The sequence below is a fragment of the Cotesia glomerata genome, linkage group LG10 (assembly GCF_020080835.1).
Source record: "Cotesia glomerata isolate CgM1 linkage group LG10, MPM_Cglom_v2.3, whole genome shotgun sequence".
NCBI lineage: Eukaryota > Metazoa > Arthropoda > Insecta > Hymenoptera > Braconidae > Cotesia > Cotesia glomerata.
This window is the reverse complement of record NC_058167.1, coordinates 14,639,308-14,666,379: the sequence shown is the minus strand read 5'-3', so window position 1 is coordinate 14,666,379 and position 27,072 is coordinate 14,639,308. Positions and strand designations below refer to the sequence as shown.

The 27,072-nt window shown below is 29.4% G+C and overlaps 4 protein-coding genes across 4 annotated transcripts in view; all 4 read left to right on the top strand.

Annotated features, from left to right (window-relative positions):
• Positions 1-12,610, top strand: part of LOC123272515 (low density lipoprotein receptor adapter protein 1-like) — a 33,434-nt gene extending 20,824 nt beyond the window's left edge. The window contains exons 2-6 of the mRNA XM_044739374.1: positions 3,516-3,730; positions 6,704-6,816; positions 7,952-8,205; positions 11,533-11,657; positions 11,763-12,610. Coding sequence (XP_044595309.1) covers positions 3,516-3,730; positions 6,704-6,816; positions 7,952-8,205; positions 11,533-11,657; positions 11,763-11,954 — 899 coding nt within the window. The 3' untranslated portion in view covers positions 11,955-12,610. The remainder of the gene's footprint in view (positions 1-3,515; positions 3,731-6,703; positions 6,817-7,951; positions 8,206-11,532; positions 11,658-11,762) is intronic.
• Positions 12,611-13,826: 1,216 nt separating this feature from the next.
• Positions 13,827-20,049, top strand: LOC123273447. Its single transcript, XM_044740845.1, has 21 exons — positions 13,827-13,973; positions 14,239-14,421; positions 14,499-14,591; positions 14,690-14,810; positions 14,889-15,040; positions 15,209-15,351; positions 15,444-15,617; positions 15,694-15,831; positions 15,923-15,945; positions 16,032-16,300; positions 17,236-17,311; positions 17,392-17,450; positions 17,524-17,584; positions 17,663-17,871; positions 18,081-18,173; positions 18,362-18,536; positions 18,709-18,932; positions 19,066-19,220; positions 19,308-19,478; positions 19,541-19,684; positions 19,761-20,049. The coding sequence occupies exons 1-21, from the start codon at positions 13,920-13,922 to the stop codon at positions 20,032-20,034; spliced, it is 2,991 nt and encodes a 996-aa protein (XP_044596780.1). The 5' UTR covers positions 13,827-13,919; the 3' UTR covers positions 20,035-20,049.
• A 1,891-nt stretch (positions 20,050-21,940) lies between these two features.
• Positions 21,941-24,210, top strand: LOC123273445 (the record flags this gene model as incomplete). Its single annotated transcript, XM_044740844.1, has 9 exons — positions 21,941-22,068; positions 22,466-22,533; positions 22,614-22,674; positions 22,765-22,961; positions 23,038-23,127; positions 23,197-23,332; positions 23,589-23,800; positions 23,898-24,049; positions 24,138-24,210. Coding segments are annotated over exons 1-9 (1,002 nt in total), but the record flags the coding sequence as incomplete, so codon positions are not given.
• LOC123272534 (A disintegrin and metalloproteinase with thrombospondin motifs 5-like) lies at positions 24,200-25,491 on the top strand. The gene is made up of 4 exons (XM_044739397.1): positions 24,200-24,284; positions 24,360-24,500; positions 24,587-24,944; positions 25,349-25,491. Exons 1-3 carry the CDS (start codon positions 24,256-24,258, stop codon positions 24,867-24,869), a joined length of 453 nt encoding a protein of 150 aa, XP_044595332.1. The 5' UTR covers positions 24,200-24,255; the 3' UTR covers positions 24,870-24,944; positions 25,349-25,491.
• The last annotated feature ends 1,581 nt before the right edge of the window (positions 25,492-27,072 follow it).

Below are 27,072 nucleotides of genomic sequence, written 5' to 3'. Positions count from 1 at the left end.
GATACGCAATTTATCGGCTCGATTCTTTTGCATAATCTCTGCGTGGAATTTCGTAACACCGTAAAAGTTTTAAATAAAGTCTCATTGTAATTAAAAAAACAATCAAAATGGAGACACTTTTTTTTTAAATGCGAGTGACTGATAGTAAAAGAAAAATTACTGCGAAAAAAAATTCTTTCTCGCGTAATTAAAACTCCGCGTTTAATTAGTCGTAATTAAAATTCTGAAAGGGCGTTTCAATTGAAATAAAATATTTTTATTAGGGTAATTAAAGTTAGTATATAAATAATTCAGAAGTGAAAGAATGATGAGTTATATAAGCTGTAACAGTTTGAAAGCTATATTTGTAAATCGGTTATCACGTAAACGCAGAACATCAGCAACAATGAGAAGAGACAATGCAAACTAACGAGGTCTTGCTGATTACTACTTTGGCAAGTTCAAAGTACTCACGTGGCATGCAATTGTCTCGGGGTAAATAGCCCTTTTGTCTCAACTTCATCACCATCCTAGTCTTCATTTTCGCTTATACTTTCATTTTTTTTTTTCTCTTTTCGACCTTAACTATTCTCGTCTGTTAATTTATCTCAACCACTGATAGCAATGTCCACTTTTAACATTTAACCTCTCATTATGTTGTGAACAATGAAAATTACCATCTCTAAAATAATAATTTACCGCTGAAAAAATTTTAAACAAAAGAACAATTTCAAATTCCGTTTTATTAAAAATGAAGTTTAATAAAGGATTTAAAATTACCATTTTCTCAGTTTAGCTTCTGAAACTTTACACCGTTTCAATATACCTTCATTTCCACGATATTGCTTTTTATAAATAACTTTTTCATACTTACCACGTGGGTCGTAATCTATTCTACACTCGGCAGATTTTTTCCGAACGGTTATTTTAAAATATATCTAAAGCCTAGTTACCAGATATTTATATAAAAAAATTATTTATAAATTTAGATGGTACTTAATAAAAAATAAAAATAAATATTTATAGCTTGTGGATATTTTTAATCATGATTTATGATTGAAAAATTTTTCATATTTTCACATCGTTATTGAATAGATAGCTGATACAAAATTTTAAATTAAATATTCATAGTAAATTTATTTTTTAGGTCATTTATTTAAGCTTCCAGATGGTTCGCCGTGAAAAATTATTATTTTATATGATCATAGAATTCTTTTTCAATAAAAAAAAACACAATGCAGTCTTTTGCTTTTATTATTGTTCTAGATACAAGATCGAATTATTAACGCCAATTAACCAGAAACTGAGTTTCCGTAGTTGTCACATTCACAAATAAATATTTAATAATTGTTAATAGCTCGCATATATATTAAATTTGTAATTAATGAATTTCCATCAATTAAGCCGCATAAAAAGCCAGATATGTAAATTTGCGATAATTAATAACGCAATTAATTATTAATGGAATAATAAAATACAAAATTTCACAGGCAATTTAGGGAATAATATATTACCTCATTATTCACAGTATAGTATTTTTTTAGTACCCGTGAAATTGGTTAATAATTAATAATTTTTCTACATATGCATAAAATATTTCTTCTGACTATAGTGTGGAATATATGCAAAATGAATCGACGCCTAGACGGAATAAATCAAAGAAAAGTGCCGTTTTGATCTGTGGCTTTGAACTCCGGCCGGGTCAAAGCAATTCAATAAAAGTTCTCGAGCTTATACTTTTTTCATTTTCAGAGTTACTTTAGTTTCTTTAGCTCTCAAAGAAAATTTCGGTAATAACTTTTGCACCCAAGAAATTGACTTATCTGTGGGTGAATGTAGATGGGAGGGGGGGGGGGGAGTAGAAATTGACTTTTTTTACATGTTCTCGTATGAAAATATATTAGACCGATAGAAAAAAAATTTTTGAGCTGATTTATGGAGAAGATTTTTAAAAAATCAGCTTAAAAAAAATTAGCTTTTGACCACTTTAATATCTATATACGAAAAAAATGATAAAAATTTTTAGCGAATGCGAGAAATTATTATTTGATGTAGTGACGATCATATAAGTAAGAGCGCGTGCTGTTTTAATATTTCAAGTCACGGTTTACACGCACCCAACATTCAACATACTGTTACTACCGTAGAAAACTGTCTGAATGACAAATTTATTAAACTCGTGACTACCGTGTTATTTAGCTCATTTTTTATTGACTGGATACAGATCAAATTTTTTTGTTGTAAGAAAAAGTAAATATACTTGTAAAAAAAATTTTTTTTTAAACGTAATAAGAAATTTTCAATAACATTTTTTTAAATTTTGTATGTTTTAATATTTTGAATTTATATAATATAATACATGCTATCGATGTTCTGATTGTCTAACTTCATTTTAGAGAGTCTTATATTTGTACCAAAAAAACAATTAGTTCAAAATTTATTATCACTTTAAAAAACCATTTAATATCATTAATATCTAATAAAGGTATAATATTCTGGTAATTAGATCGTCGATGTATACAATCAGCCGATTAATTTAAATTAAAGCTTTTAGCGCAATAAAAATGAATCTGACGATAGAAATGACAATGTATCTCCGAACTAGTGAATCTTGGCGAAAATGACATAGACGAAGACAAAGTTGGGATGTCCACCGATACAGATTCTCCGGCACCGGTGGCATGGTTAAACATCAGAGGGTCATCTCATTCCTATCCTACACGGTACAGAGGACATTTGTCTCTGTCAGACGCTGTGTCAACTGCACCCTTGCCTAATGCAACCTCCTGTGCAGACATTAAATCCCGTATAATCTACAACATATACATAAGACATCCTCTTACACGAATCCAACCTGTAATGTTTTTTCCGTTTTGTTTCTTTGTCACAATTTTGTTTTCTCTTCATTATTATTGTTGTTATTTTTATTAAATATGAAAAGGAGCTTATACACAGTATTTTTTTCCGTATATATGATTCTTTTTGGCTTCATGTTTCATGTTTCTACTTTTTACCGCTTACAAAGGGAGTTTTCAGGTTAAATTACAAGTTTTCTCTCTAAGCAGTAAATATTTCATTTCATTTTTAAAGTATGTGTTTTCAAGGATTATTTGTTTTGTGATGTTAGCATTTATTATTATTTTTTCTTAATTACATTCAAAGTTTTTATTTAAAAAATAACTAAGCGATTCTCTCTGAATTTTATAATTTTAATAAAATAAGGGAAATAATAAAAATTTTTCCTTCCTTATTAATCGAGTTTTAAATCAAAAAAACATATTTTTAAATATCCTAAAAAAATAGAAGATACTATCGTTGTAATTAAAAGTAATAAACTAAAAAAAAATTTTATATATGATAAATATTGCGAATTTTCACATAGCTAGTGGGTACATTTGCAAAGAAGATATCGAGTCCCCAGAGAAATGTTTGGTATCGCGGCACCAATCATTTTATGGATGAATATAAGCAACTTAGATGGAAATGGAGAAGAGTGTACATGAATTGGATTTTGATGTCGGATTTAATGTTTTCAGAATTGTGCGAGGAATGGGCGTTGGCGAATAGCAGAGAGTGCGTCGACAACGGGAGCAGCAAAATTGGCAGCGGAAGTGGAAATTCACCGAGGCAGGATGAACATGACGAAGCGAGTGAGGCGACGTTTACCCTGAAATATTTGGGAAGCACGCTGGTGGAGACGCCCTCCAGCGAGGAGGCCACCGCTGAAGCAATCAAGACGGTCATTACTATGGTACGTTACTGGAATAGTAATCGTTATATTTTGGTTCGTTGTAGTTACATTTATAGGTACAGGTATGTGCTGGTAATTGGAGGATCTCACTATCTTTTCACATTCATGCTCTTGGTTTATTTACTTGTCGCGTATCACTTTACTTATTCAATTTTCTCTGTGTTTTACTGCTTTGTTTGCATTAGTGCGCAACTCGAATGCGAAATGCTCGTTTTAATTTTCGGTAATAATATTACGGAGTTTTATTTCATTAAAGACGTTCAAATTTACATACACAGTAAAAAATTTTGCATCATTGAGTCAAAAAATTTTGTGTTAAAAATTTTTGTGTTAAATATTTAACACTTTTATGTGTAAATTTAACATTTATTGTGTTAAATTAACACAGAAAAGTGTTAAATTAACACAAAAAAGTGTTAAATATTGAACATAAAAATTTTTAACACAAAATTTTTTGACGCATTGACGCAAAATTTTTTACTGTGTATGTTTACTGAAGCATGTATAAGAGACTTATACAAACTTTTTTACTTATATGAAAATACGTACACTAAAAAAAAAATTAACTTGATTCAAGAGAAAAATTCTTGAACCAAGAAAATAATTTTGAAGAGGGACATTGTCTTAAATCAAGACGAAAAATTTTTGAATCAAGTAAAATTTTTTTAAATCAAGAAAAATTTATTCAGTTCACGAACATTTTTTTTTCTGTGTATAATTTAGATACATCGACGGTCTAATTAGGACTTTGTCTAACTCCTTATTTTTTAGAGGGTGATTTTTTAACACTTTGATGTAGTAATAATCCAATTATAAATTATTTGAATGATTCAAACCTAAATATTATATCTCTATTAGATATTAATGATATTAAATGGTTTTTAAAAGGATAATAAGTTTTGAACTAATTGTTTTTTTTTGTACAAATAGAAGATTTTCTAAAATGGAGTTAGAAAATTTGCTAATTAAAACGTCGACATGGTTTTTAAAATGTAATAAAAAAAATTAATCACAAGAGATATTAATTAACTGTCCAATAAATTTTAATTAAAACTAGCGATATCATGTAAATAAATGAAATTACTCGTTTAAACGAATTTACCACCCCGTTAATTAAATTCCAGAAACAATAATAAATCCATTATTTTGATAATTTTAATAATATGAAGGTTTGTTGAATTAAAACGTGCGGGAGTATTCGTTGCAATGAAAATAGCCAGATAAATAAAGTTTAATTTATATGGATGAGGAAGGTTTAATTCAATTTAGCACTTGTAAGGATAGTTACAGTTTACAGTAACAATTATACATGTATGAAGTGAGTTATCGAAAGTGGTTCCTGCAAAGTGGTTACCGCAGCTGTATATAGCGCTGTCTGGTGTCTGGTTCAGTTTGTCCACAATCAAGTGGTCGACTTGAAAGTCTCGAGAAAATTACGGCTGAATGAACGCCATTCTATCGAGTACGAAGCTCCAGACTTGTATTTTTTACTTATTATTATTATTAGTTTTATTGTATTATCGAAGGTATATAGAAGGTTGCTATGAAGTTGCTATTGTATACTCTACGAACGAAACAACAGATGTATACCTATATCTAAGAATTTGTTCTTTTTCAAGACTGTCTGTCGTCACGGGTAAAAAGTAAATTCAGCAGTATTTTGTGGCTTAGCAAATCTCCCACGGGGTTACTCGTGCGAGCACTTTTATCTGCGCGGTATAACTACAAGAAAAAAAAAGGAACACGATGATCCTCTTTTCAGGTTCCATTTAATCTTTATATCTTCGAATACGTGAAAGGAAAGACCCGCATAGTCTGCGAAAAATTTTCATGATAATCCACTAGAAAATCTTCGGAATATAATGTCTGATATTTTTATCTATATACCTGTATGCTGGTATCGTCGATGGAGGATGTGAGGATGTGTGCCATCGGTATCGAGAGATTAGATTGGGTTGTACAGAACCAACTTTTCTGGGATCTATCTTTCGGGGTAGCTTTTACGAAAATTTTTATTAGCCTTTGGGCACAAAAAGTTATGAGGAATAAAAGTATTCGAATTATGGAATAAGTTTCGATTGCTGTTGAAATTTCAAAAGTAAAAAATGTTGGAAAATTCTCAGAGAAAAATTTATTGAGTGATGTAATGTAAAAAAACTAATAAAAAAAAAAATATTTTGATCCAAGAAAAAAATTAAGTTAAATAAAACTTTTTTTCTTTATCCTCTTTGTTTAATTTTCTTAATTTAATTCGTGAATTTCTTGAGCTAACTTTTAATTACAATTGAACATTGTAATTAATAGTTAAATTTTAATTAAATTTCACTAAGTTATAATTATAATAACGATAATTACGATGATTAATTATATCGATCAACTAAAATTAAATTTCATATACCTTGAATTCAGTAATGTCAAATAGTTTTAACTAACTTTTAATTACAATGTATTTATTTTTTAACGAAAACAAAAATAAACTATTATTTTTTTGATCCGCGCTCGAATTTTATCAATGAATTCCAGCTGTTTTTTTTTTTTTTTACGTCGAATTGTTTTTTTTTTAGCTTGTAAATTAAAATTTTGTGATTAATGAACCTGTATGTATACACAATTTTTGCGCTACTTAATTAGTTCCATTAATCACAGGATATTAATACCCAGGTACTTATATTTAGATTAGAAAATATTTATGTTAACGTGAAAGTTAAAAGCCAACTCACTACATCACTTCTCTCAGAGAACAAACTTTGTGATACTGACATGAAAGCTTTATCGTACACGCATTGACATCGCGATAACATTTATATTAGCATACCATTTACATAATTAACCACACTAAAGCTTAATTAACGTCACTAATTATTAAATAAATATCACCGCGTACTACGCGACATGACACGTTGTATGAAAACACTTGACATCGCTACTAATAAATTAATTAATCATTCTATTTACTTTTTCTTATTTTGACAGGCCAAAGCCAGTGGTAAAAAATTGCAGCGGGTTGCCTTGGCTGTCAGTTTACGCGGGATTCGGATGACCGACTTGGCCACCGAAGAAGATCAACTTCAAGTCTCGATATACAGGTGATCATTTTTAGATTTTTAAACTTGACATAAATCAGTAAAATTGACACCGAATATTTTAACCGGATTATCAATTTCTAATTTCCATTTTGGAGGGAAATTTATACTAAAATAATGAAATAAATACAGGAATAAATTTTTTAAAACCAAGCCAATTTGTTCGAGACAGAATCGATATTGACTCTCGGTTAAATTTTCCCAAGCCTATTAGCTCGTGGATTCGATTACGCGGACACTGGAAAGGTTTGTCCTCTCTGCAAATCAATTAACTCGGATTAAATTAATCCCATTTACATTTTTTTTATTCATTATTCATTTAGGTTCTATTAATTATATTCATTATCACTGATAAGTTTTTTACAAATTAATTTTTTATTTTTAAGTTCAGAAAATAAAATTGTTCAAATAAAAAAAGCATTAGAGAGCTGAAATGAAAATAAATTTCTTATATTTTTTAAAAAATTTAAAAATTTCATAAAAAATGAGATGAATTTTTATTTATGAAAAAATTACGGAGATATGAAAGTTAAAGTTTATTTCATAATATTCCAGATGAATTTTAAATTAATTATCTTTATTATTATTATTATTATTATTATTATTATTATTATTATTATAATAAAATATGTGCATAAATTAACTTTTGAACCAAATGCATAGTCCGCGAGAATAAAATTTTCCAAAAGTTTCTTAAATCATGAACAAAAATACAACAATTGAATTTTTATAAGGTTCACTAAATGTAAAATAAACTTATCAAGGTAGTAATTACAAATTTTCAATGCATCCAAGACCAGCACGTCACTACCAGTCGTTTAAAACTAAAAGTTGCCATAGTTCCCGTTAATGATTTACTTACAACTTGTAATTAATTATTTCATCGTGATTGATTCGTTGCCTTCTAGTAAATTTAGCAAAACGGATCTCTGTAATGAACCTGCTATTGATATTATGTTCGTCTGAGTTTAATTATAACGATATGGTAAAGGTGTATTTGTATTATCCTGTAAACTAAATTCACAAACTATTGCCCGTTAAATTTGATTTTTGCCTCTAAAAATCTACAAGAATTTAAATATTTAATTAATAAACTAATATCAGAAAAGTTGAATATTTTTTCAAAATTGTCTTCCAGAATTTCATATTGTTCAGCAGACGCGACCCACGACCACGTTTTCGCGTTCATAGCAACAAACTTAAACGAAACAATGGAGTGCCATGCATTCCTGTGTCCAAAACGGAAAATGGCACAAACAGTAACACTGACCGTGGCGCAAGCATTCAACACGGCTTACGAAGCCTGGCAACAATCACAATCAGATCCAAGGATTCATCATACCTTAGACAAAAGCAGCAATTCCAGTGGATTGGCTACTGGCAATTCATCCCGTAAGTACATTCAGCTTAATTAGAGCTTAATGGATTAGATCACGATAATCAATACGTAAACACACACACACAATAGCCAATGGACATGTGGAAGTCGAAGAAATATTTCGAGTTCGATTGTTTTCGTCAGAAGTCTCTATATCAGTAGTTTCCACAGTTTTTCTTTTGATAAAAAAATTTTTACTCTCTATACATAGAAGAACAAAGAAATTTTTTTTATTTTTATAATTGCAGTAGAAACTTTTTTTCATCAAAAAAAAAAAAAACTTCTTTTTGCTTGAATTTTCGTCGTTAAAATTAAGCTTTGAAGTTTCGAAGCTTTCTGTCAAAAATTTTCATCCATAAAAATAATTTTTTATATGTTTTCTACAAACGTGTACTTCAATTTAATTTAACATTTCACATTAAAAAAAAGCGGTTTAGTAATTGTTTAATATAAAAACTAATGAGGTCATATATGGGCATATAAAGTCATGTTAGGACATATCAGGCCAGTCATATTTTAATATATTAAAATACTGATAGAAGGATTTGTTTATAGTTAAAAATATTTGTTAATATTTAAAAAATCATTTATTAGAGACCACTTTTTAGTCCTTAATAAATATTTCTTAGTATTTAAAACGATTTATTAATATTTAATAAATGAATATCAGATTTATTAAATACAAACAAATTCTTTTAAATACTAAGAAATATTTGTTTAAAATTTGAGGAGCTGAGTTTCAAAAGAGTATCTTTTCATTTTTAATTAATCGAGACAAAAAACTGGTTATTTTCAATCATAAATATTTGTATTAAATTTTTTTTTAATTTAGCTATAAAGTGATATCGGTTATGGAGCTGTGATTCGATTTTCAATTATAAATCTTTATAATTCTCAAAGTAATTAATATTTAAAAGTTCAGAAAATTAGTCTTTTAAAATATGAAAAGATACCCTTTTGAAAATCAGCTCCTCATTTATTTAACAATTTATTATTCTTGTTAATTTATTCTAATAATTGAAGGTTGGCAATAGCCTAATCGGCTCGGTACCTGCATTTCGAAAGAGTGGGACCAGGGTTCGATTCCGGCGCGCACCAATATTTTTCAATGATTATAAACTAAGAATATGTGCATTTCATTGCCAGCCTCTGTACCGGTCGGGTTTTCTGTGGTTTTCCCATATAGTTATGGAGGTAAAATGTCATTATAGAAGTACCTCCATACTATTTAAGACCGTAATGCAAATGCAGGTACTGATTATAACGCGTAAGTCGGCCACAGTCGCAGCACATGTGTGTCGGGCATGAAAAAATCCTGACATGCAGGGGGGTGGGGACGAAAAAAGTGGTTAAGAGTTATAATGACGGGGTTGAGAGATTATATTGCGGAGAAAAAAAGTGGAGAGACAATAATTCCCCACCCTCCCTTGTAAAACACTCTACAGTGATACAAGTAAAACCATCCGCAATTATTCTAATAATTGCAATTTATTCTAATTTGTACTCGTGAATTTTTATGTAATTGTGATTCTCCCTTGCTATGGGAACATGTATTCCTAGGAAGCAATAAAGTATTATTATTATTATTATTATTATAACTATAAACAAATCCTTCTATCAGTATAAGTCGGTATTTAGTCCGAGATATGACCAATTTTCGTATCAGGCCATATTTGACCACAGATACAAATTTTTTTTATGGGTCGATGACTAATTAAGGCGAAGAGTTTTCAACATTTATTGTGATCTGCTGTCTCTCCAATTAGCCAATATATCCGTCAATAGCCCACGGAATGACCTATATCAAGTTCGCAATAATATGACCTAAATGCATGCAATATACCGTGAATAATAACACGGTAGCTAATATAACCTGAGAATTCAATTAGATGCAATTATCTAGCATTGGTTATTTACAGGGCCGATTTCTCTGTGGTGCAGCGCTGCCTTATGTCGAACAGCCTCTAGACTCTTGACACTAACCATCACAATGTAAATTTCAATTTAGACACTTGAGTTGTCGTGATAGCATCCAGAGAGTGGTAGTCCAGCTTGAAAGCTTTAATCTCGCACACAGAATTCGATCGTGTACAAGTAAAGCGCTTGCATTGCATTATCGAGCCTCCCTATGTACTTGTTCATATGCCTACATATGTGAAATATTATTTACATATATACATATGTGCTGCTGGCACGTTTTGTAAAGCACTTTGGGCTGTGGATAGTCCTTTGAAGACCACAGGGTTCATGACACTCCCCCAGTTTTATTGAACCGGGGGATTAATTAATTTCTTCTGTTTTTTGTCCTGTTTCTGTTAATTACTTTCCAATTAAACGGAATAAATTAAACTCTACAAACGAGGTCCCATCATTTTGCGGAGCCAGAGATCAAAAGGATCGATGATTAAAGACTTGTGTTCATCAGTTTTAATTAATTTTCCCGTTATTTTTTTTTGTCACTATAATTTGTTAATTGCTTGAGTGTTTATTTATTGATTGCATATTCAATCCAAATTATAAATTCAATGCTGATTTGATTGCATGATGGAGTATTAGTTTCTGTATAAACGGATATTATCAAAGTATTAATTAAACATTCACGTATGACTGGAGTTATGGGCATACACTCGAGACACACACACATACATATATTCATATCGTTGATTATACATTTTAAGTCAGACTTGTTGAGCAAATGTTATCTTTAGTTTTACTTAATTCACTATTATAATTAAATTCGAGCTTCTAAGTTCCATTTATGTATTTAGTGTGTTTATATTATACTTATTTGATTAAATTAACAAATTATTAATTTTTTTAATTAAAATTATTATTTTTAATATTATTATTAACATTTTTATTTAAATCTCATCGTTATTTATGAAATAATAATATTAAAGAGCTTTTTTTTTAATTTTTCTTTTACTTTTCAATAAATTTATTTTTTAACTTTTGTTTGAAAGATTTTATAATTTTTTGAATGAAAATTATTATTATTCACATTTTTATTTAAATCTCATCATTATTTATGAAATAATAATATTAAAGAGCTTTTTTTTTTAATTTTTCTTTTACTTGTCAATAAGTTTATTTTATAACTTCATTGCTAATTAAAAAATATCACTAAGGTAAAAATTGTTGACGAAATTTGTGATTAAAAAATTGTCAATATAGATTACGTCAACTTGAAGACTTTGGGAAGGCTTCAATGTTAAATAATTAATATTACAAGAATAATAATTACTAACAATTACTGTGTGACTGATTTTTCGGTATTTTCAATAACAATACTTTTTATTATCTTAATTATAAAAATTATTATCAATTTAAACTGTTTACAGATCAAGATAAATCATTAATGAAATCAATTGACGCAGAAAAGCAAGAAAATGAAAGTAAACAAAAAAACGAAAAGAATTTACTGATTGATTTGTCCAATGAAATAAAATCAACTGATAAATCATGGGTACGAATAAATATAAATACATGTATAATTGTTAATTCGTAATGGTAACTGTAAACTCAATTTTGTATGAACTAGCAATACAAACAGAAATTTTATTGTCACTAGGTCTGCTTCGAGGATGACGCGACAACAGAGGTGAAAAAAGTTCCGAAAAAAACGAGCAACAACAGCATACCAATGACAACAATGAGACACGCGAGTAACACAAATCATCATGTTGTGCCGCGGCCATCACCGGGATTCAAAGTGCAAAACGCCTGGGGTGAATCACGATCTGTCGACCTCATATGCTCGTAGCATACGTAGCCGAAGGCTGACAGCTTCACAGATGTACCGCTGATTACTGGTCTCTGGAAGCATTTGTCTATCGATGGCCAAACTAGAGTCGTTAAACCTTCGGATAATAATGAAAAACCGAATATTTGTTCTGATAAGAAAAAATAGTGTTAATTACTGATTATTATGATTTTTTATTTGATTTTTAGCCTGTAAGTTTTGTTTTTACGATCATATATAATAATAATAATAATAATTTCTTTTTTTTTTAATTTTAAAATTTTACTGAATTGAAACAAGACAATTTTATAAATTAATAATTTTAATTAACGTTTTTGTTTATCATACTCATTTGTAAACATTAATTCATCAATTTGTGGTATGTTTTATATTAATAACAAAATAATTAATTCATTAATTAAATAATAAGTGTAAGATTATTATTGATTATTCAATGGATATCCGAGAGAGAAAAAAAGTGACTAAACTGTTTAAACAATCAAAAAATTTATTGAAGATCAAGAAATAAAATGAAATTTTATAAGATCTGCAAAGTTTAGATTTCTGTAAAATAAAATTATTCTTCTCGGGTATTCATATCTAAAATAATCGGTGGTGATTGTACCGATAGAAATATAGGTAAATATCTGCAACAGCGACCATAGATTCAGGGTTGGGAAAAATGGATTACTTTTTTGATTTAATTGTTAATTTTATAAAAAGAGGATTAATTAAAATTTTTTTTTAGTTATGAATTCTTGGAAAAATTTATTTATTAAATTTTTTTGAATTATTTATTTTTTAATTATTAAATTTTTTTATATTTTAACTTAAAAGTTTTTTCCTAAGGAAATTATAATCATAAAATAAATCACTACTTATTATTTATCCAAAATATCATTTTGTAATAACATTTATTGTGTGTCTAGATTGTAATTATTAGAATATGAACAAAAATTCTACGTGTATGTAACATATGAAATATAAAAACTTATTGTTTAATTTTAATATATTTGAATTAAAAGATAAGTTAAAAATGAAATTCACAATTGCTGGTAATCAAAGAAATAAATTTTAAGCCGTTGTAAGAGTCTTTGCAACGTTAAATAATTAAGATTTATTTTTTAGTTTATAAATTTACAAAATTTTAATTAATGTATGTTGAATTATTAACTAATTTGATAAGCGAGGAAATGGCTGTGTTTGTAACTTTCGGGTGATGGAAAATGTTTAAAGATAATTAAACTATAATTTATAATTTGTTATGTACATTGGTAGAAAAATTAACTTGATTTAAAAAAAAAATCTTGTACCAAAATAAGTAACCAAGATATTTTTTTTTAACTCAACTAATCTTTTTATTAGTATACATTATACTAATTTAATAAAGGGGTGTAGAAAATATAAACATTATATCATTAATGGTAAGCTAAGTCTGTAATTAATTTTTTTAAGTGTTTATTCATTTTAAATTTTTTACTTCTGAGAGATCTATAATTCGAATATCTGTTGATAGACATTAAAATAGAAAATTGTATAAGTGATTGATGTAAGGGGTAAGGAACAAATATACGCATGCATATCTATAGTTTTAAACAAAAAAAGGAAATAAATATAGGTAAATTAAATTTTTGAGTCTTGAGTACCCATTATTTTTCAAATCATTTCTCCTGTCCAATTATCCGATGACGCATGCACTGTTATAATTATTTAATTACTTTAATTTTAAGTTATAAATAATTTTTGAACTAATTATTGAATCTATTGTCTTATAATTACTGCGGAGACAGCAATAAGTATAACGTCAATAAAAAATAGTTCAGGCGTCATTTATCTGATAAGAATAAGTATACGAATCGAAAAAAACAAATTAATTTATCATTAAAAGTTAAGTTATTAATTAATAACTTAGTAAGTGAATTAGTAGTTAAATAGTTGCAAGTTCCCTGGACGAAATTTAAAAACTATTTTGAATATAGCAGAAAAATGATTATCAAATTGTTTATTTTATTTGTGATTACTGGAGCTCTCTCTCAAGAGGTAATTTTTAACAAAATTGTAATAAAAAAAAAAAATTAACTCAACTCAAGAGAAAAATTTTTGAGCCGAAAAAATTATTTTGAAGAGTTCTATTGTCGTGAACCAAGAAAAATTTTTTAGTTCAAGAATTTTTCTATGTTATTGAGACGAAAAAGCTTTTCAAAATTATTTTATTGATTCAAGAAATTTTTTCTTTAACAAAATAAATTTTTTTCTGTGTGGAAAAATTAGACAAAATTTAATATCAAATTTAAAAATTTTTAAGCTTCATCACTCGACGCCGCAAAATCGTGTTGTTCAAAAATCTTTTCTTGATGATCCAAAATCATGGATTTCTCCTAATGACGGAAACTTAGCCACGGAAAACACGCCTATTTACGGTATACAGCGCAAACCGAAATTTTTCGGAAACGGAGCTGTAGAATACAAGATTGTAAAATTTAAAAATGTGAGAAATTTTTCAACAACTTATATATGTTAAATAAATTAAAATGAGTTTTTAGTTACTTATAAAAATGATTTTAGGCTATGAAGAAAGTTAGCGATTTTTTGTACAAAAATCACTCTTATGCGATCGCTCCGGTCAATAATCAGCAGTCTCCTGCCACCGAAGCGCCGATAATTACTTCATTTGATCATTAAACTCCGATTAAAGATCAAAAATTGAAAAAATAATCTAATATATTGTCTGAATTCTTTAATTTTCTGAAATTTAGTCCAGCGAAGCTGAAAATTCAATTCCTAGTACAACTGCGAAACCAGAGCCTGAAAAAGATATGAACACTTTGATCGAAGAAATGTTAAGAAAAAGCTTTCCAAATTCAGGGTTGATAATAGGCTAGTACTTTTCATTTTGTTCAAATTTTAACGATGAAACAATTCGATATAATACTGATTACCAAATTTGTTCTAAAGGTCATCATCAAACAACAACACCAAAACCTTCTTTGCCGTATCCCAATACAGTGTATCCTGAGATTCTTGTGATAATTGATAATTCCTTATATAAAAAACTTGACAGCAATATACTCCGTACTGTAGTTCATACTTTGGGATTTTTCAATGGCGTAGATTAGTTGTACCGTAATTTGGAGAGTCCAAAATTCAGACTTAACATCGCAGCGATTCTTATCGTCCAGGTGAATATCGAATCATTAAAGATCAAAACGAGCACTTTTAAATTTTCCAATTCCTTTTGTTGACGAACTTAATGTAAATTAATTTATTTAATTCAGGAAAAAGATGGATTTCCTAATTTAGAATACGCACCCAACAAAATAGACGGTCATAATGTGACCAGGCCAGTTGGAGAGTGGTTATACAATCATCAAGAGACATTTCCTTTGGACAGCTATGACATTGCTGTAACACTGACGGCGTAAGTTCTAAAACTTAGGACTAGTTTAACTTCTGTTCCTTAATATTGAAGTATTGAAGTAATTCATGGTAATTTTAATGTAATTATTAAAGGAACGGTATGTGGAGGAAAGCGAGTGGCACAGAAATTTTGCTAGATGGCATAGCATATCCATCAGGCTCATGCAAGGTTTTTCACGATCACCAGCTTGTAGTCAAAACAGTACTTGTCACGGAAAAAGGTAATTTTCACGGCATTCAGGCTGGAGCTCATGAAATTGGACACTCGTAAGTGGAAAAATAATTAAATTTTCGTCTTTTCTTTCACATGTGAAGAAATTATCATGAATTGTCTATTTTTTAGGCTCGGTATCGATGATCATGATGATCAACTTGACAAAGGATGTCCTAAAGATGCAGGTACCATTATATCTCCTAGCACCAAATTAAATGGCTTCAAATGGTCACAATGCAGTTTGGACTTTTTGACTCAAACATTTGTGTAATTACTTATTTTGATTTAATTATAAATAGCTCAAAATATTGGGTGCTTATTGGATTTAATGATTGATGATTTTTGAATTGCTTTACAGGAATAGTACGCATTTAAAAAAAAGTAAAGAATTCAGACAATATATTGGATTATTTTTTCAATTTTTGATCTTTAATCCGAGTTTAATGATCAAATGAAGTAATTACCAGCTGAATGCCTGTATAACAAGCCCAAGGGAGGAGAATCAGTACCACGATTGATGCCCGGAAAAATGTTAAACGCTAACAAACAGTGTCACTTGAATGAAAAAAACACTTTTGTTGACTTCACACTTGCCGAAAATATTTGCGAACACCTTGTTTGCCGAAGTCACGAGGATAGTTTCGGTCATTACGTTAGAACTACTTATGAAATAGGAGCTACTATTGGGTCTACTTGCGGCCAGGACAAAATTTGTCTTCTTGGAAATTGTGTTGAGGTTAAATAATTAGGTTAATCAATTTTTGATAAGTTGGAATAATCTGAGATAATGATAATTTATTCTTATGTATTTTTATTTACATACGGATTTCTAGTGTACAGGCGTAATAACGCCCTTTTACACCCTAAGCCTTATCATTTCGCTTAGTTAACTCTGCCTTATCATTGCGGCTGTGGACCGACTTGTACCTTCTGTACCGCATTTGCCCTGATCCTCACCACTCGGCTATTGGAACAGTAACATGGGAAAACCACAGAGAAAACCCATGATAGTACAGTCGGAGCTGGGCTGTCTACAGTGATTGATAAGAAACTCTTCTTTATCGACCACTGGAGCATTAGGCCCCTCTCCTAGTGTGCAGAGATCCCTCGCGCTAACCACCCATAGAGGAAAGTACCACGGGGCCTAGCCTTTATAGGAAAAAACAGAAGTCAAATTTTAATTTCTAAAGTAGCCTTTAAATTTTCGATCGCAGAAAATAATTTTTTTGCAAAGCATTTTCAAAAATTGTTCAGTAAAAATTTCCAAGACAAAAAAATCATTTTGAAAGTAAATGGAAATCTTTTTCAAATAGTCAACTATAATTTTTTAACAATATTTGTATTTATAAAGCGGAAATTAATGCACTTAGTTCAAACAAACTGACAGAACCAAACAAAAGGGCATTACAGAAGTTCTTGCGGAAGATTTATAGATTTTATTGGGCGTAAATTATAGTAATTTTGGACATGGGTATGCCTGTATTATATTTACATACTGACTCACAATATAAGTTCGGGTCCTTTGAATTTATAAAGTAATAAATAAACGACAATGATAAATATGTATTTTTCATTTGATTAATTTAAACCTGTGCAGACAAGTGTTTTAACCATGATTTTCGAATGGCCAATGGGATTTATAATAGCCCGACGTGCGGAATAATAGATTAGATTCTCCTCGTACTCGAGAGGGTCACTTTCAATTTTCTATCACCTTCTAACACTTCATTCTTCAGTGTCATGGCTAGTAAGTGGTTCTAAGCCTTATAAAAAATTTTTTTATTAGTTTTCTACCACAGAAATTTAATAAAATTCGTTTTTTTTTAGTTTTAAAATTGATTGCCGGGCTTAATTTTATTGGTGCGGTACTAAGTTCTTCGCTAGAGGTAATTATACTGATATTGATATCTGTTGTAAAAAATAGTTGATTTCATATTATATTTATTCATGAAATTTTAGCTTCATCATCACATGACACCAGAAGAGAGGCAGCAAGTTTTCTACACCGATGGAACTGACGGTATTTTTTTCTTTTTTAATAAAGTAAATAAATTTTTTCAGTGTGGTGAATCATTTTTTTATTGAATTTAAATTTCAGTTCCTCCGTATGAAGTTGTGACAATTCACTCGTCTAGAATAGAAAAGCGTGATGTTAATGCGGGACATGTTTTTGAAGTGAGTGCTTACGGTAATAATGTAAAAGCTTGGATTACGCCAACTGAGGGAATTTTGGCTGGTGTAAATACTCCTATTTGTGGAGTGAGAAGTCGAAGAGATGGAGGAATTGATATTTATAAATATCCGAATGTAAGTACACAAATATTATAATATTTTATTTGTGTCTTTTTCTTCATTGTGAAGAAATGTGTATTGTGAATTTTTTTTTGGTAAAGTTGAAGTAGATAAAAAATTTTAATTGCATTTTTGAGATCGAAAAAAAAATTTGAAATGCATTTTTTAATGATTTGTGACTTGAAAAAAAAAAAATTGAAGACTAATTTTAAAATTTTTTATAGAAAATGAAGGAAATAGAAGCTACTGTATTCAAGAACACTAATCAAGGAATTACGATGACTGTCAATTACCGTTCTGATGGAACTATAATGATGGTAAATATACAAATTTGGTTCTATGATATTATATTTGTGAAAAGGAAATTTTTTTCAAAAGAATAGTTATGTATAATAATAATATGAAAAAAAAGTATACGACTCGGATATAATGTTCATGAATATAATATTTACCAAATAATTTCTGTTATTGAGTTTAGGTTTAGTAACTTTTAATTCGATTCTAGAATGGTATAGTCGGAAGCAAAAATTGGTACGTGAAACCAGTACCCGAACGTCTGACTAATTCGATAAGTCGATACCGAAGATCTGTTAACAACATTAAATCTGATTACGAGGACAAATCCTACCATATTGTTTACCAAATTCCTATGACTTCGAACAACTCAACTCTGATGGCTCGTAAGTTAAAAAATTTTAAACTATGCTCGGTAGAATTTAAAGCAGTTTATTTCACAAAAATTACTGTTCAGATTTCAACAAAAATTGTGACAATCATGAAAAATGATATATTAAATGCTTTTTACAATTTAAAGCAGGTGATAGTTCTACGTTAAAATTTGGATTTTTTCAGCGCTAACTCAGTCAAAAAAATCAAAACGTGCTATTACCTTTCCTTCTATAATTTACCCGGAAGTACTTGTCATTCTTGATTGGGGTCTGTACCAGCAACTCGGAGGAACTATTGAAAGCGCTGTGCCATATCTTCTAAGCTTTTGGAACGGAGTTGATTTGAAATACCGTGGGCTTCAAAATCCTCGGTATCGATTGAACATTGCAGCTATCTTCCTGCCTGAGGTATCGATTTTTTACATATACTTTCAGAAAAAATTCTACAGCGTTCAACCTAGAGGCGTGCAATATATGTTTTCCAGTTATTGCTTAGCATTCAAATGTAATTATAATCTTATTGATAATCTTTGTCGAACAGAATTCAAATGCTCTTTCGTTTATTCAAAAAAGTATAAGTTACGGACCAACAAGTTTAGACAGCCAATCAGTGATCCAGCACAGTGCGAGATGGTTGTTCGATCATCAGAGGATCATCCCGTTAAACGAATACGATGTTGCTGTTATATTGACCAAGTAAAAGCCCAAACTAAAAATAATTTTGAATTATGCTAATTGCGAGTCGAAATGAAAAATTATTTTTTTTCTTCCTTATTTTTACAGTCGGCGAATGTTTACGAACGAAAACGGACGACCAAGTTATGGATTAGGACGCGCTTGGATCAGCGGAGCTTGTAGTACTCATGATCAATACGGCGTACATAGGAGCGCGGTAGTACACGATGAAGGCACTTTTGGAGGTATTCATGCTACAGCTCACGAACTAGGACACTTGTAAGTGCAAAAATTGTTTTTTGAATTGACCAAATTTGTGAAAACAATTTTAATGATTAAAGGTTTGGAGCCAACCACGATGGAATAGAACATCCAAACTGCCCAACACACGTTGGTACCATAATGGCTGTCCATCCAATTTTGAACACTGAGTACTCTTACTCGTGGTCTTGGTGCAGCCAAAATGACTTCTCTAGATTCTTAAAGTAACTTTCTCAAAATTTAACTAATTTAATGAATATAAAAGTGGGATTTCCAGAAAATGATTGAATTCTATTACAGTTACTACAATCCAACGTGTCTTTACAACGTACCCAATCCGGGAACACCAGTTCCAAGGTTGCTGCCTGGAAAAATGATGAACGCGCATCAACAGTGCTCAATGATAAACAGAAACACCCAAGCGTACATCAATACAGACATATGCAAAAAATTGGTCTGCTATGATGTAGCACGGCGAGTTTGGTATAATAATGTCGATTGGTCAGCTGCTGATGGGACTTATTGCGCTCCAGGAAGAATGTGTCTTTATGGGAAATGCGTTAATGAAAACTAAGTTTCTTATTTGTTTATAGTTTTTTATTGCTAAGAGATTTATTATGCTAATGTGTTGTATCGAACAATTGTTTCCTTATAATATTGGACATTTAATCATAAATATTATTGTTATTATTACTGTTGCTTTTTTTCCCCAAAACTAAAGATCTAGCCGCAGATTGTTGGACCCTTTGTATAAAAGTTATCTCAGGACATCAATGGGTGTTGGCGTTGTTTAATTTGAATAATTGAACACGTCATCGAGTGGGTCCTAGAATTTACATAATCACATACAACCGGATAATTAATACAAATTTGTACACCTGTGCTGGTTACAAGGTCACCGTAGACTAGTTTTTTTGTCATTGATCCGAACACCTGGGTTGGCGGTGTTTTGAGTATTTTATTATCTTGACTTGTAAAACGAGAAGGTTTCTTTGGAGCCCATAACTTTACGTCTACTAATCGTTTTCGTACAAACTTTTACGGCTCGTATCTTCCAGTTAAGATTCCCAGATATTATACTTTATTATGCTGAAGACATAAACATCAAGTTTCATTGTTTTTCCCGAAATTCATTTTTCGGATGTTTATTTCACACCGAGAAAACTTTGTTTGATTTTTGTAGATAAAAGTTTGAGAGTGTTAGCTCTAGAGAAAAAAAAACTTATTTTGTGTAATTAGCAACTATATTTATTCTTTTTAAATTTTTGGATATAATAATTAAGGTTGCTTCAATATTTCTATTTATTTTTGGATTAATATTTTTCTAACAGAAGTATTCACTGATAAAAAAGGTTTATCTGAAGTATGCATTGATAAAAAATGTTAATTTTATTAAAAAGAAAATGTTTTGAATAAATTTTTTTTTTTTTTTTTTTTTTTTATTTAGAGTCGGTTTCAACTGCTGTGATCTTATCGCCGACTTTAACTGCAACTTACTCGGCTATGATCAAATCTCAACCAAGCTAGTTTTTAAGACCAGCTTCCTAGGATCTCAAAACGTGGAGATTTGATGAAAACTCGCATTCAGTAAAACATTATCATATCTTAATGTGTAAGTAAATAATGAAAAATTGTATCACTAATAATTGATTGAAAAAGTCTTGATTTATGATTAATTGACAGTTAATCAATAAAATCATCTTTAATTAATGTCTTATAAAATTATAAGCAATAAATATTTTATTGGACCATTATCTGACCTTGACTCACTTATAATTCGTTCTGTCATAAAGATAAAATCACATCAAAGTCATAAAATGATAATAATAGTTTTAAAAGAATTCAAAAATTTTTATCAAAATTTCGAATAAAATTTAGTAAAATTATTATAAATGTCAAGCTTATAAATCTACTTGAAAATATTGTATTTGTCAAAAAAAACATCACCTAAAAACACATTTAAAAAAAAGCAAACATATGACGTCGCTTATTGTTAAGACTAATGAAATGTGTGATCTCAATTATTGAACAATTTTAATCTTCTAATTAAATATTTTTCACGATCCGACGTCACAGATCAAATAAAAAATGAATGATTCTAGATCACCAACTGTACCATTAAAAAATCGTAATGTTTAACCAATAAATTACATATTAACTATTTCATCAGATAATGTCAAAATGTAAGGCGTCACTCGGGCATAAGATCTTCAAATTGTTCATATTGACACTTGGTTATATTTTTGTATCGTACTACAGTAATTGATTCTTAGAAAAAAATGCGATTGTTTTGTTTTTAAATTATCGAATTACGTGTGATCGAAATAATCTGTATAGTAAAACAAAAATTTATGACGAATAGATAAAAATAAATATTTGTTCTGGTGTAAGTTGACACACGGATACAACTAATGACTTCTTAATGATTTTTAGATCTGTACTAATAATTACAGCTGGCAATAGTATGTGTGGACAAGTGGCTTATCAAGTATTTATAATAACTAACGTTCCTTTTATAAGCCAGTTATCGACGATTTTATTGTATTCTACTTTTTGGTTTTGAGAAGCACATTCATTTACTTTTTAACAATTAACATGCGCTTCAGTGGTAAGTTTGTTTTCTGTTCATTTTTTTTGTCGGCAAATCAAATCTTTAACGAAATCAAAAAAATTTTGATGAGTTTTAATAAAAAAAAAAAAATTATCAATTATTTTTTCTATCAATTATAGTTTTATGATAGAATGAAAATAATTAATCATCGGATTCAATTATAAAAAAAAATTTTTTTTGAATCTAATGAGTAGATGTGAATAGGTTTGATAAAAAACGATTTTATAAAATTAAAAATTGCTTATAAAATTTTTTTCGGTTATTTTTTTATTAAAAAGACAACTTTTTAAGTACTTAGAAATTTAAAAAATCGTTGTTGAAAAAAAAAAAATTGATTAGTAATATTTTGGTTTTTAATATAAATTTGATGTAAAAAATTTTTTTTTACTTTTAGAATTTATATCAGTGGTTTTTATCGGGTTACTCCTTCTTTTGGAAGTATCTGCGAGACAAAGTGAAGAGGTGAAATTAATTTTACTTAATAAAACGATAATAAAAAAATTTTTTTTAATAAACTCTTTCAATAATGTTTTTATCGATAGCGCAACTATGGATCATCTGGGAAACACCCATCTACACTTCGTAGACCGTCTCAGAATAATCGTAAATATACATTCATAATTTGTGACATAATACACACATAAAATGATAAAAAACTTGAAATGCAAATGAGTGAACAAAATAAAATTTCAGCTATAGGACCGCCTTATGAGATACTGCCTAATAATCCATGGCTGAATACAAAAATAAGAAATAGAAGAATAAGTTTCAGTAGAATTAAATCATGGCTCGATCCCAGGCACGGTGTTCTCTTCAATCTAGATACACCAGTTTATTCGGTCAGAAATACTAACAGGCCACTTCAACCTGAGATTCAAGAATATCCAAATGTAAAATTATTTTTTTACAAAACAGTTTTGAATTTGCTTATCAAAAATATAGCTATTTTTTTCGTTTTCTGAATAGGTGTTCCGTCACGTAATATCGAATTTGTATGAAGATATTTCGAATGCTTCAATACCAGAAATAATCAAACGCAATAGTTACAGGGATTCGGTAATTATAGAAGAAAAATTGAATTTTAGTTTTATTTGAATATATTAAATGAATATTTGAAAATTTTAGAATAATAATTTTCGAAGACCTCTACCTCCTCGTTTTCGGCGTCCGCAAGTATATGCTCCAAAGACACTCCCATTCAATAGAAACAGACGTTTAAATACAGTATCTATTATCAATAATAGTTTTGATAGTTCATTTAGTGAGTATGTTTTGTAAATGATTTTTTCATTCAAAAATTCATGTTTCAAAATGAAACATTTATATATGATGATATTCAATCAATTTTTAATTTTTTTAGATGACTAATTAAATTAAATTTAATCTAATCAATCTCATTAAATTTTGATACCTTTTCATACATTAATTTGGATTTGAAGTGGCTAAAAAAATTACAGTAGTCACAAACGACTCTTTTACTCTACTTATATTTTTAATTTATTGTTTTTGATTCACAGCATCATCGTCTAGACCAAAACCAATAACACCATCAATAATTCATCCCGAAGTATTGGTAATCGTTGACTACGCTCTGTACAAAAAATTTCACCGAAGTGTTTGGGAATTAGTTAATTACTTAATGGGATTTTGGAACGGCGTTGATTTAAGGTTTCGAGATTTTAACCACCCTCATGTTAGATTGAGTATAGCTGGTATTCTTATTGCTGAGGTATGTGATAATCATCTTCATCAAAAACGGTATAATAATAAATCTTAATAATTAATAATTATTAAAATCATATCTAATAATTATCATTTTTACGCAGGACGAAAAAGCTCTAAGCTACATCTACAGAAATCGTGAGGGTCCCTATGCTGTGAAGGGTAAAGAATTAAATAAAGATAAACAATCATGGTTGTATGAACAAAGAGCCAAGTTTCCATTTACGAGTTATGATATTTCAATTACAATGACGGGGTAAGTTTTAGCTTGTCATAAAACTAATTTAAGCTTTACTTTTCATGAACAATAATTATTCTTAATTTGTCGTGAACTTATTATTTAGGCTCCAAACCGAAATGAAAGGCTTGGCCACTGTAGGAGGAGCTTGTAAAGTAGATCATGATAGTAAAAAAGTATGCCAAACGGGATTTATTAACGATATTGGTGCTTACGATGCTGTCATGGCGACTGCTCATGAAATCGGTCATTTGTAAGTAACCAAAAAATAATGTTAAATTTTGATAAAATCAATCAACTTTTAATATTTTCTCGTTCAAAAACTTAGATTAGGAATAAATCATGACGAAAAAAATGACGGTAAGTGTGGCTTCGACGATGGCTACATCATGGCTCCGATATTGAATTCCAAAAAGACATCATGGAGCTGGTCACCTTGTTCGCATTCGGATTTAGACAATTTTATCAGGTAATTTTTAGCATGCTGACATTGATTTTTGACAATTGACGATCATTAATTACTCTTTATTAAACTTCATTCGTTTGTATCATTAGCATGGAAAATAAGACCTGTTTGTACAACAAACCCAGAAGCCATGGAGTATTACCAAGACTACTGCCCGGAAAAATATTAGACGGCGATGAACAGTGCAAAAGATCGGGATTCCTCAAAGCAATACTTGATAAAAAAATGTGTCTTAAATTAAAGTGCCTTATGGATAGTGGTAAAATTGAAGTTCATAATATTTCTTCAGAGAGTGCTGCTGACGGGACTACTTGTGACGATGGAAAAATTTGTCTTCGTGGAATTTGTCGACCGGAAAGATCTGTGAATTAATATTATCACGGTCGTAATAATTTAAACAAAGGAATACGTTATATAGAGGAGTTGAGCTTCTTTTTGATTAGGTTTCCCGAGTCAAAATCTCCAACGTTATTCCAACGTTTCCAACGTTTCCAACGTTACAAGCGTTAATTCAATGTTTTGAACTTTACAAATAAATAAAAATATATCTAGACATGAAAGACAAAAAATATATATAATGTATAGTGATTTTTTCACTCCAAATCGACCATCTTTGAACCCGATCCCTTCCAAATTTTTTCAAAGTGGGATTCCTTCATTTAATATTTTTAACTTCCCACTAAGAAAATTGAAAATTAAAAAAAATCGGGAACACTTGTAACGTTGGAAACGTTGGAATCATGTTCGAGACGTTGGAAACGTTGGAATAACGTTGGAGACGTTGGAAACGTTGGAATCGCGTTTGAGACGTTGGAAACGTTGGAATAACGTTGGAGATTTCGACTCGGGTTATGGTATTGGCAGTAATAGCTGGCTTTTGCTGTCAATTTTACGGTTCTTTCTTGTAGAAAAATTTTTATATTGCAATTTAAAATACTGTAATAATTATATCATTATGTAATTTTTTAGTTTTACGAACAGATACTTCAATAAATTCGAATGTTTTCGATAGCAATGATTTTTTTTTGTTTTTGTGTTCAGTATTATAACCACAATCGTTTTTATACATATAGGTACAGAGATAAAAATTCTGAAAAGCTTCTCCCAGAAAGAAATATAAATGTTTAGCAAATCTTAATAATGTAATGTTGCTCATATTAAAATTTTAGAGATTTAATCGTTTTCTAAGTCAATAATTTTTTTCAAACCTCATGTAAGGAAATTCTCTATTTGTGACTTTAATAAGAATTGATTATTTATTCTTTCATACCTGTAATTTAATTGATCTTTCGATTTCTGTAGCAATTAATGAAAACTATCTATCATCGATAATTATCACTTCATAAAATATTGTAATATTTAAATGATGAATTAATAAAAAAAAATGTCAAAAAAATTTTCTCATTAGATGTTTTAGCCAGATAAACTAAGAAAATTATGCAAAATTTGATGAATAGAAAAAAAAATCAAATAAAATAATCATAAAAATGATAAATTAGGTACAGGTTGGGCGTGACCGATCTGCTGTATAATTTACAAGTTATTCCGGTATGATGTAACTCGTTTCATTTTAATTCAAACACGAAAACGTCAAAAATGGTAACGATGTATAAAAAATAGTAAGCATGTGTGAAGATACATAGGAGGAGAAAAAATATAGATATTTTCTTTTTAATCTATTGGCAATGTTTAAGTAAAAAATAATAAAGTGGTAGTGGAAATAAAAGTTTATAACACCCGTATTTTCGATTTAACAACTCAGTCCTTCGGTAAGAGTTGAAAGAAAACTAGAAGATCTCCGTCGGTTTTTTTTTTTTTTTCAACGCGGTAGGTAAAACTATTTAAATAGAATGTTAATTAATAAGTAAATGAACTATTATTTTATTTTAAAGCTTCTAGACCGCAAAAATGATTGTCCAATTTTTGCTGATTAATGTAATAACCTTTGTATCATCGCAATTGGTAAATTTAAAATTTATTAATTTAATGTCATTATAGTAATCGAGTTTCAAAATTTAAAAATTGTTTTCATCTTTATAATAGATACATAAACTAACGTCGGAGGATTTGCAAAATACATTTGCGAAGCACGCATACAGTGGTAAAAATTTTTTATTGAACAATAATTCGTGTTACATCAAATTTAGTAATTTACTGTTATTTCAGTGCCGAAGTTTGAAATTGTGCAGGTGGATGTTTTGGAAGTGCCAAGTAATTTTGACCATAATATTTACAGTTATAATATTCCAATTAATAATTATGTTAATAGAAATAAAAATAAAAATATTGATAAAAATAAAAATAATAATAATTATAATGGAAATGGACTCTTCATATCGTTGAAGCCGTTTGGAGAGCATATAAAAATGTGGCTCAATCCTGTTGACGGAACGTTGGCAGGGGAAGATTTGCCGATTTATACGCTTTCGAGCGATCCTAATAATAGGAGCAAAGTTAAAACGGAAAAACATGTTGGAGTAAGTTTATTCGTAAATAATGTGAAAGTATTAGCGTGGAAAAATAATTTTCATCAAATCTTTTTTGAAAAAAGTCATTACGAAATTTTTTTTCCTTC